Here is an 11,273-nt window from a genome sequence, read left to right on the forward strand (position 1 = left end):
GTGTATAAGTTTACGTTCATTATAAAAAACTAAATTAAAAAAATAATAATAACAACGGGAAATCGTGTCCCTGGCGTTGATACTGTAAGCGAAAATTATTGTAACTACTTGCACGGCTATTATCACGTGGTTGGTTATAACGTCAGGGATTTGATATCGAGCTATGCTCGAAACCAATCTCTGCGCGGAGGTTGAGTCCGATGATGTCCCCGAGCTAGATCGTGGATCTTGCCGCACGCGTCGAGTGTTCTTACGTTCCATGTTCATAATGTTGTTTCCTTCGTTGACAGCTTGATTGGTGGATTAGCTCCAGTACCTAGTAACCACCCTTGAGACAGAAAATCGAGTGCGCGTTTTTCTTGTCTTAAAATTTCCGTTCTTACGGTCTTACGCAACAATTGGCGGCGCCCATCTCCTCTCCTGACAGCCCCCTTCGTTTTGCCCGCGGTTTGCAGAAGCGGTTACCAGGGTGTGGTTGGGTCAAGATCCCGGAACCAGAAGTTCAGTGTCAGGTGAGAACCAGTTGTGCCCGAACTTCCGTGGGATCTGCTACCAAGCAACACAGTAAGTTCTCTACCCTGAACACCGCATACACTCCAGTGGATAGAGGATACTGGATAGATATAGTTGTGCAAATGTAATACACGATATGATTTCCGTAGAAGTGATAAATAAATTTTATACTATTTATAGTAACGATACGTAATGTACATGTGTGAGACACCTGTGCGTTCTTCGCAGTGTAGCATTTGATAGCTGCCCTGACATGTCGATGGGCACTAAGATAAGATTTCAGATACACACACCACTCACACTTCATATAGAATTCAACGCTCAAACAATGATTGCGTACATGTACGCATGTCTGATTTCAGTCTTACTGACTTGGTTTCTTCAACGCGGAAGCTGCAGCTTTGGGCCTCCGTATCCAGTGACGGGTGCGTGGTTCCGATCGCGCTCTACGTCTGGTGATTGGAATGCCACACTGCACGAGTTCTCCGAACAAGGTGGGAATACTGTGGTTCTTCGTGCGCCGCTGTTCCAGTTTGTGGACAGAGATGAACTGCTGAGCAACCCGGATTACCAGGTTAGAGTCTTAGGACTTTGAAAGTCGCGCGTGCCAGCTGTTTGGTTGTGGTTGTGAAATGGGCATATCTAATGATACACATAGAACTTGGCATATTAGTGTAATCAAAGCGCTAAAGGCACTGAATTTGTTCGCTGTTGTATAATCTTAGACGCAACTCAATTTTCAAAATTATGCTATAGCTTTTTATATCGCACGTTTGAAATGACCACAACCCATTCAAATTTATTAAGAGTGTGCCTTAAAACACAGGTCGAGATGTGTTTTGTTTTTTCAAATCATTGATACAGCTTATCAGTGTGCACAGGCTTATCTTAATTGACATGCATTAAGCCCCGTTTTCCCTGAAAGCACCCAATATGTACAGATTTCAATGATAAACACTAGATTGGCCGACGTTGACTTACAAGCTGTTAAATACACACTATGTTCTGTACCAGTTAGAAAAAGGCAGATGCGGTGGTTAGAGCAGACGCTTTTAGCATTCGTCGTCTGCTAAATTTTACTGGAGTTATCCACACAGGCAGTCACGGGTTACGGTTCCTAGCATAGCTAAGCCCGTACTGATTTGCAAAATTGCATCTGCATTATTTGTGAGCTAACGCTCGCAAATAAAAACAGACTCCGAACTTGCTGGTTCTAATTAGAACTTAGTATTTACTAAGTTAGATTTTATGTAAATTATTCGTTGAAAAAAACCGTAACGAATGCAATTGTTGGTATAGGAATATTACAAAATATCATCATTTGATATCATACGGAAAATTAATGTTAGTTTGAATCACGAACCTAAAAATTTGTTGGAATAATTCGTCACGCAAGCGAGTTGGCCATTATTAATTCACCCGATCTACCGGCATAACCTGCTTGCGGGATTGAGGGTATAAAATATCAACACCATGTACGTAATTTTAAAGCTAAGTAGAAGATGTACGTAACTTACTAACAAAAAGAGCTGACCTATTCAGTGGTGTTACTCCCGCCACGAGGACGGCAACACCTCGCACTGTGTAGACGATGCCCTAGCACTACTTCAGTCACGTGGTGGTCATGTGACACACCTCGCCACCTACGGGCCCGAGGAAAATTTCAACACGTCACAGATGTTGGTGTGTCCGGACTACGACGTCATGATTGTCTCGGACAGGATTTACTACCGCATCGTAATACCTCAGGATTTGAAGTAAAACACTTTTTAAATTATCATTAACATTATCTAACGGACGCAGTTTTTACTGAACTCAATTTCCACCCAAATGTATAATTATGTATTAGGAGCATTAGCAGCCAAAATTGAATTTACACAACATTAATTATACATTCAATAATGTGATACACATTTATGGGAAAGTTCGGTCCTTTTTTTGCTTTATCCGTATATTAAAATTTTAATATGTGACCAAAACGGGGTATTCGTTTCAGCACTAATTGTAATTATTCGGGTGTGGACGTCATAGTAGTATTTGTCGCGTTTTCGGGGGTCGACTCTCAGGAACTACTTTTGCCTGTGGCGCAGGGATACAACATGTCGGTGCATTTCGGACTTCCTCGGCTCTCCATGACAGTTCTTAGCGTTCCAAACAAAGACCCTGTGCTACTTTCTTATTTACTTTTCGTTCAGCGGATAATTCAGTCAAACAACAAAAAGTTTAAACAGTACCCACTTGTGGGATATTTTTGGTCGGATGACGTCATGCTACCGGATGTTAACAAACCGACCGCTTTGCAGACGAATTACGGGAAATTATTCTCGGAATTACATCTCTTACTCCATGAAAACCACAAAACTTTCGGGTTGACTTCTTTAGTGAACACCAACAAACTTTTGAGTGGAATACCATCAACCGACCACGTCAAAGCTTTCAGCACTCTGGCCCGTTTCTGCGACATTATTTCGGTCAAGGACGGTCAAGGTTCGGGGACTTCAGGTCTGTTCTGGGTCACGCAGAGGTCACAGGTCATCTCCAAGGCGGACCCTGGCCTGTTCGCGGTACTCCGGGAACAGTTACCGGTCCTGTCGACTAACACCACGTACGAACAAGTTTTCTGGAACAGCATTTCTGAGGTAGTTACACTAAATTAAAGAGAAGTCGTACTCTTATTCAGTGCACGCAATATTTAACGCGTTCAATCATTATCATGGTGAGCGAATTATTTTGAAATCCATGGACCATAGCGCTTACGTCCGTTGCGTTATAATGGATAACAATGTTTAATATATATCACGTCATTTGTGTACCAGGTGTTCGATGCATTAGCAGACGCGAGGGACGCCCTCCAGAATAAGTCAGTCTCCGTGGATCTTTGGCTTAACATCGAGGTCTACGATGTCTTACACACCGACCCCTGCCTTCCGGTGGACGAACAAGCTTCCGGGCTGGATCGGATGCTGAATCCCATAAAGAAGTCGCGTGTAGACAGCGTGCTTACGGCGGCCGGAACTGCCCCGCAAAAGGTGGTCGCAATGGCCTGGGACCCGAGTTTCACGTGCGTCACTGACTCCCAGCCGGCCCCGCTGCGGACTCAAGTGCGCGCCGACATGGGGCGGCCTGTGATCGCCCACTGCTCAATGCACTCGAGCTTTAACCGCTCAGTGGTCGTCATTGGGTATAACCTGGATGGGCTGCAACAAATGTATACAGTACGTTCAAACAGTTTTTATTCGTCAATAACATGTGTGTCTCTTATACTCATAACTTTACTTTTAAAATAATTTGGGCCATATTCTTGACTGAGAACCTTTTCGTTTTTCACTCATAATACGACGAGGCGTAAAACACGTACTTCCTTATACAGTATATGTTGTTTGTAAAAAGAGAACATGTTTTTTGCTTCAAAATTGTTTGGTGTCAAGGTCAGTAATCAACCCATTGTTAACCAATTAGAGGAATCCCTCTATATGTAGCTTTTAACTGTGTTATTATGTGTGATAATGCATACGTCTCCTGTTTGTAATGCCGCAGATAGACTGGCCAAACGCGAACGGTCAGCGCACAAAGAGCAACGTGTACGGGTACTACTTCGAGCTGGACTGGGGCAGTCAGCACCAGAGGGTCCCATCCCTCATGTACGTGCAGACGTTCGACCCGTATGACGTCACGAAGCTTGCCCCGCGAGGGGTCGTTCGGGTTCAAGCCGGAAACAGTTACCACGCATGCGTATTTGAGTATGACTTCACCAAAGCAGACGACGACAATAGATTACAAAAACACGAGTCAAGAGTTGCCAAGAAGAAATATGTCCGAGTTAAAAACGAGCCATATCGCAGAATTGAAGCGCAAGATTCTAAATTTTAGACGGTTTTTTGTCAAGCAAATTAATGATATTAAATATATATATATTTGTTTTTATCTTGTAAAGGTCTGTTGCGTACTTCATTAAGCCGCAAATGGCTATATATATATTGACTGTTTCATTTACAATCTCGATATCGGGTTATATAGTTGAAAATCAGGAAAATAAATTGAGACGCTCTTTGGGTAACCCGGACTTTATTGCACGTGCGTCAACTGTCGTCCCAGAGCAGCCTGTTCAGACCACACAGGCTAATCATGGACGACACTGTCCGCTGTTAAGCCTCATCTTAACGAACATGCAGTCTAGGCAAAACAAGTCTTCCCAGATTAGCATGTGCGGACTACATTGCATGAAGTCCGGTTCTCCAAGAGACTTACTAAAATAGATGGAAGCACTTTTTACAGTTTGATTTCATGAAAATGATAATACTTTGCTTAGATTGTTACAAGTGTAATTTACAATAATTATTGCTCTATCGAACAAAACCAATATTCAATATCAACTATAGCGGTATTTTTTCCGAAAGTATATGTGACTATATATGTTAATAAAAAAAATCGCTTCGTCTGTACAGGACCAAACAGCAAACCGAATTAAGCTTATATTGTTTCAATTAAAATCCCTAGTTTCATAGTGACAGTACTTTATCTTAAGCAATTATTTGCAATCGAATATGATCAAAGTTCGATCGTTGTTCACATAAACTTTGCTGTTTACTTTTATCTAAGCATGAAACAACGTCAAATTGTTCATTTCAATATTGTTCGTAGACTGTACGCAGACGACATTATTGCCACAGAATAGTTCTGAAATGAACACTGTAGATAAATCGCAATACAACTGTTAATCCGCGAACACGGGGTTTAAAATGAAACAAGGGAGTTCACTCGCGATATACATGTAACAGTTCATCCACATATAAGGGAATTAAATCGCGTTGTAATACTTGACAACGTCATATATTCGCGATAAGATAGTAAACCACAGACTAGGGAGTTTATCGCAAAAAAATAGTTTTACCTTGAAATCAGAGTTAATTCTTAAATAAAATGTAAATTCACGAATAAGGGAGTTAACTCGCGATACAATAATAAATCCCCGAATAATCGATTGTATTTTAATAAAATAGTGAATCTACAAACAGGGCATTTAGCTCGGTACAAGAGAACTTATCACTAAGAGAGTCTTAACTCGCATAAACAATAGATTTAATTCGCTACTGAAAAGCACATCTTCAAAAAATGGAGTTTACTTGCAATTAAATATCTAATCCTATCTAAAAGGGAGTTAACTCCCGATACCGCCGTTTATCTTCAACCAAGAGAATTAACTCGCGACTCATTTGTTGATTCTCGAACAAGGGAGTTAAATCGCGACTATCGACGGAAAATAGTACACCTTTAAAACAGCGATTAAATTTAATAGTAATGCCTACGCCGGTTTAAAAAGCTTCTTTCGATCTATCCCAGTGATCGATAGATTCATAATCGATCCACCGTTTGGATATATTGGTGTTGTCGAGGTAAGGCGGATTTAAATTTCCTTTCAGTATTAGATGAATATGGGATTTAAAAATATCAATGTTGTTGCTATTAGATGGTTTTTATGCTTACTGTTTTTAAATGCAGATATATTTTTACGGTAAAATAAAATTGATATTAGCTACTAAGTAAAAATGTATTAATATTACATGTACTTATGTAGTGAGTGTATTGACGATAGGTAAAACTTCATATACTGGATAATTATGTTTAAAAGTGTTAAAAATCCAAAATGAAACATAATCATAGTTATATTTTATTAAATGCAAGAACATCGCGCCAAGCGTGATTTTTATGATATAAAACTCATGCACATTGGCGACAGGAGTGCAGGAGTAAAATTGTCTTTCATTCATAATGTCTTACATTTTGTAACAACATCGCATTAACGTACATTGTATACATTTTTAAATCAGACATGTATAATGTTGACAATTCAATCAAAGTATATCCGTATTGACCCGAATTCCCAGTCAGCAAAAACTACATCGAGTCATCAACAAAAGATAATGCACTAGTCCATTCTGATCTAGCTATAATCAGATTTATAATTGTGAAATAATTGTATAAAGTATTGTGAAGTTCCTTTACAAGTATAGAACTAAAGCTATTATGTATTGACACGTAGATGTATTGACATTCAGTTCGTAGGTGCTACGCGGAGCTCAAGTGTTCAGATAACTTTATCGGTATGCAAGTTTCTATACTAGGCTACTGTGCGATGATTAACGCTTTACAAATATTTACGTTTGCCACAATCGAATACGAATTGTCATTCGCAAATATATTTGATTTTAATGCACTGTCATTGTTTGATTTAACTGCGAGACAACCGTACATATAGCAACGACGTGCAGTAACATGAAACGTCACTCTCCCCTTTTCCATTATTGTCATAATCATCATTACCACCAAGCAGCATATTCATCATCTTCTCTATAATAATCATCATTATGATCATCTTCTTCTTCATCAACATCAGCAATGCCACAATCATAAGTGTTATCATCACCTTTGTTGGCATCACCATCGTCATTATCAATTAATTCATCATTATCGTCATAATCGACACGTTTTTTTTTCGTTTTTTGTGTCTTACTGTTTTCATTACAAAATTGAGTGTTTTTAATGCGGCTGTTCACTTTGATTGTATTTAGAGATGACTTAGTCAGAAAGCAATAAAGTGCACTAAGGCAACATGTCTAGCTGTCATTTTTGCCACGCTAAATCAGAAAAAGACCGTTATTGTATACACGTTAAGTAACATATACGGCTTAGGCTACACATATTGTAATATAACGACTAAAATGCATGTTTTATCCAAAGACAATCTTGTAGGCTAGATGCTAGGTTCTAGCTTCGAGATATAGAGCTCGATGGAAGTCGGAAGTCTGCGGACACAGACCTAGCTGATTCACATCCCAAATAAGCCGGAAATCATCCGTGTTCGAAGAACGGTCACGTGATCTAAGATGGTAGACTTTCAATCGCACTTCCGGTTGTATTCCCATGGTTACACGTCCCCGGAACTGAAGACACCGGCGCGCACAAACAGAGATCTCTATCACGATGTCGCACCGCACTTGTTTCAACGACGACCAAAAGGTACGCTGCCACAACTTTGGGCTTTGACCGGGTACTATGGAAGCTTGAATCCGCCTGTAAAAAAAGCTATCCAGTGATTTAAAACACGAAACCAGTTGTGTAACCCGATACTTATCACATAAACTTTATGGAAACATAAATGTAAGGAAATTACCATCAAAACACTGTCAAAAGTCGTCTGTTGGCCAATAGCAAATATGCAATGGCTTATTTCTCTGGTTACCTTCATATTAAACATCTTACGGCAAATTTCAGTTACCATTCACTTTTAATAGAAGTATGATTTCAAAGCATGAACCTTTATTATACATTTATATTGCGATCATTGATCAGTCCGGGCGCTGGTGCATTCAAGCAACATTTGGAAAAGAAAACCGGATTCTATATAATCATGAGCTGTGTGCATAATGCATATATAGTTATCTTATATTTCAGAGCCGACTTTGTGTTGTAAGTACAAAAATGGTATGATGCTCTGATGAAATTAGAATTATAGAAAAGCTAGAATATTTTGTACAGGTCAGTTATGACCAAAAGATTTGCAAATGCTAGTTTTGCCTAGATTCATTGCGCGTTTTCCAGTTTTAAATGCGAGTGTTTCCAACTGATTATTATTAGTAGCGATTATGACGACGACGATAGTTGTGTACTTGATGTATATACCGATGATGATGACGGCGACGACAACGACAATGATGATGACGACGACGATTATGATGATGATATGGATGATAACGTTGACGACGAGGATGATGATGCTGTAGTTGTTGTTGATGATGATGATGATGGCGACGACGACGATTATAATAATAATGATAATAATAATAAAAATAACAACAAAAACAACAACAACAATAATAATAATTATAATTATTATTATTAATTATTATTAGTAGTATTATTATTATGATGATGATGATGTCGACGTCGATGATCAATGTGTTGATATTCATGATAAAATAATAATACATGTTAAAGGGATCTTTTCACGTTTTGGTAAATTGACAAAATTGAAAAAAGTTGTTCAGATTCGCAAATTTTCGTTTTAGTTATGATATTTGTGAGGAAACAGTAATACTGAACATTTACCATGGTCTAATAAAGCCATTATATGCATCTTTTGACGATTTAAAAACCTGCAAATTATAAATCGTTGCAACGCGAAACTATTGAATAATTTGGAGAGTTCTGATGTTGTCGTTTAATTTTGTGAAACTACGAAGATTGCTTATATAAAGTATAAAATACGTCATCCATATATACTTGGCAGGATGGCCGAGCGGTCTAATTGTTTTTTACTCCAGGACTCCGGGGGTCACTGGTTCGAGCCCTGCAGCGGGCTACTTCTTTTGCTTTTTTTATTTTTTTCTTGATTTTTTACTGGAGCTTTTTAGATCCAATGTTTACATTTATCAATATAAAACATTTAATGACAAACTTCAAAACATGCCAAAATCTGTGAAAAGGCCCCTTTAAACAACCATGCTGAGTTTTTCTGGTGGTATTGTACGTTTCGCTACAATTATCGTTGTTGATGTGTTTTCCGTTCCGCAGTGCACGACTGCCGTGTGGAGATGATCAAGGATCACGAGGACAAGCGCCAGTGGGAGGCGTGGCTCCTCTCTCAGGGACTGGCCGCCACGTGCCGCAGTGTGGACGACCTGCACTTCAAGGAGCTCGAGAGCCGGCCTGGCGAGGGCAAAAGGAAAAAGTAAGAGCTGAATTCTTTTTTCGTGCATTTGTCCCACTCCCCAATGCTAGGTATCCATGCACGGTTGTATAAGAGCACATGCTTGAAATTGTTTATGTTTGGTGGGAACATTGTGGCCTCTCTTTATCACGTGGGATCAATACACCGTCTCGATGTAATGCTCTCAAGACATGAGTGGAATTACAATGTATTGCAAAATAATGAAAATTAAAGTAGACTTTATGGTATTATAATAGTCAAACACTTGCAATTGATTGCTTTGCTTTCATATTTAAATAATAAGATAAAATAACATTCGTCTCCTAGATACGAAATACCAGTTCCTTATCGCAAATAACACATGCGCATTCATTGCAGACCGGACAAGCGGATTATTACCGTGGGACTCAAAGGCAAAGGAAATGGGGACTTCATCTACCCACGAGGTCTAGCAACTAACGACGACGGCGACATTCTCGTGGCCGACACCGGAAATAACCGTATTCAGGTGTTCAACAATTTCGGCGTTTTTAAGAATAAGTTTGGGACAAAGGGGTCGGCGAAAGGTCAGTTTGATGAGCCGACGGGGGTCACGGTCTTGGCAAATGGAGACATCGCCGTCGCCGACAAGAACTAACAAGCGGGTCCAAGTGTTTAATGAACATTACGAGTTCAAGTTTGAATTCGCCACGTGCGAGCCACCATACGCCATTGCTAGTGACCGGGAGTTCAACATCGTTGTTTCTACAACAAGGCGGACGGTCGAAGTGTACAGGAGGGGAGGCAAGCTGCTTCACGCCTTCCCAATAGGCGGGCTATCAAAGGGTTTCACGGGATTCCATATAACGCTGAACAATAAAGACGAAGTGATTGTGAGTGACCCCAGGGATTGTAAAATAAAGTTTTTCTCTTACACGGGTACTCTGCTCTACAGGTTCGAGCCGATTGCGAACGCGGAAGGACTAACTGTGATGCCGAGTGGCGTACTACGAACGCCTACGGACCAAATCATAGTCGCCGACAGCCTGAACCACACGGTGAACCAGTACACGGAGCGCGGAATCCTGCTCAAGCAACTGCTCTGTCCGACAGACGACATCGGAACTGTCCAGGCATGCGCACTCGGACCGGAAGGTCACCTGATAACGCTGGAGTATAGCATTCTGGGACAGCACAGTATGAAGATCTTCCGGTACAGATCGTGCGAGTGTCACGAAAGCAGACCTAATTCGAGTCGCAGACGAACACCCACGCCGCAGATTGAATGAAGTGAAAAAACGTGATTGAGTGTCTTGGTAACAAAAGTGGGGTTATGAACGTGCGTTAAGAGTCGTTCCGAAATAGCATGTGTATATGTAGGAAGACATTTTCCGCCAACAGTGCATTTGCTTTCGTAAATCATCGTGTCGTCTTAAGAGCCCATCTGTGACCTCTGACAAAAATCATTGTGTAATGTGTTGTTACAATCGTTGTGATATTTAATTATCGAACAATTGCAGATATTATTAAATATTGAATAAACTACATCAGATGGCCTTGCGTTTTTACTTCTGCTGAAAACTTAAATTGAATATGACTCACAACGAACAAAACGGTACGCAGGGAACAGTTGTGGTGACAGTTTCAAATGTAAAGCTGTCTACATGATGCGAAGTTACCATGAACTTTGTTAATAAAATAAATAAATTTATTTCTTGTCCAAGTGGCCAAAAAGCCATAATGCAGTAATATTTATGTAAACTGCATGAATATCTTTCTTTAATGTACTATTATTATTTTCATATCTTAATTTTGAAAATGCATAACTTTTATACATTATGTTCATTTTTTTATTGTTTGACTATACGAAACATCCAGACTTACCATTTTAATTGCACAGGTATGCCTAAATTATGGAAATGCATTCGGTATAGATTATTTATAGTTATTTATTATTTGTATCTATAATCTATTTATTCATATAAGGACATAATACACATATCTTAATTTATTTGTTTAGAAGTCTAATGTGTGCCGGTAATCATTATACAGTCGAAACCCGATGGCTCGAACT

The 11,273-nt window shown here is 39.7% G+C and overlaps 2 protein-coding genes across 3 annotated transcripts; both read left to right on the forward strand.

Annotated features, from left to right (window-relative positions):
• The first annotated feature begins 694 nt into the window (after nucleotides 1-694).
• Nucleotides 695-4,430, forward strand: LOC127853396 (uncharacterized). The gene is made up of 5 exons (XM_052387907.1): nucleotides 695-1,087; nucleotides 2,056-2,270; nucleotides 2,510-3,152; nucleotides 3,330-3,728; nucleotides 4,051-4,430. The coding sequence occupies exons 1-5, from the start codon at nucleotides 767-769 to the stop codon at nucleotides 4,381-4,383; spliced, it is 1,911 nt and encodes a 636-aa protein (XP_052243867.1). The 5' UTR covers nucleotides 695-766; the 3' UTR covers nucleotides 4,384-4,430.
• Nucleotides 4,431-4,913: 483 nt separating this feature from the next.
• Nucleotides 4,914-10,752, forward strand: LOC127853397 (tripartite motif-containing protein 2-like). 2 transcript variants are annotated; one of them, XM_052387909.1, is made up of 5 exons: nucleotides 4,914-5,906; nucleotides 7,264-7,530; nucleotides 7,966-7,980; nucleotides 9,085-9,241; nucleotides 9,599-10,752. In XM_052387909.1, the coding sequence occupies exons 2-5, from the start codon at nucleotides 7,398-7,400 to the stop codon at nucleotides 9,855-9,857; spliced, it is 564 nt and encodes a 187-aa protein (XP_052243869.1). In that variant the 5' UTR covers nucleotides 4,914-5,906; nucleotides 7,264-7,397; the 3' UTR covers nucleotides 9,858-10,752. The 2 variants fall into 2 exon arrangements, with proteins under 2 accessions (XP_052243869.1, XP_052243870.1); XM_052387910.1 differs by lacking the exon at nucleotides 7,966-7,980.
• Nucleotides 10,753-11,273: the final 521 nt, after the last annotated feature.

This window comes from Dreissena polymorpha, chromosome 12, assembly GCF_020536995.1.
Source record: "Dreissena polymorpha isolate Duluth1 chromosome 12, UMN_Dpol_1.0, whole genome shotgun sequence".
Taxonomy (NCBI): Eukaryota; Metazoa; Mollusca; class Bivalvia; order Myida; family Dreissenidae; genus Dreissena; species Dreissena polymorpha.

Excerpts from the sequence above, each read along its gene's own strand:
- LOC127853397 (XM_052387909.1), top strand. The coding sequence starts at position 7,398 with ATGGTAGACTTTCAATCGCACTTCCGGTTGTATTCCCATGGTTACACG. Across the intron at positions 9,242-9,598 it reads GGCGAGGGCAAAAGGAAAAA|ACCGGACAAGCGGATTATTA; the intron begins GTAAGAGCTGAA and ends CATTCATTGCAG.
- LOC127853396 (XM_052387907.1), top strand. The coding sequence starts at position 767 with ATGTCGATGGGCACTAAGATAAGATTTCAGATACACACACCACTCACA. Across the intron at positions 3,153-3,329 it reads TCTGGAACAGCATTTCTGAG|GTGTTCGATGCATTAGCAGA; the intron begins GTAGTTACACTA and ends TTTGTGTACCAG. Across the intron at positions 3,729-4,050 it reads GGCTGCAACAAATGTATACA|ATAGACTGGCCAAACGCGAA; the intron begins GTACGTTCAAAC and ends GTAATGCCGCAG.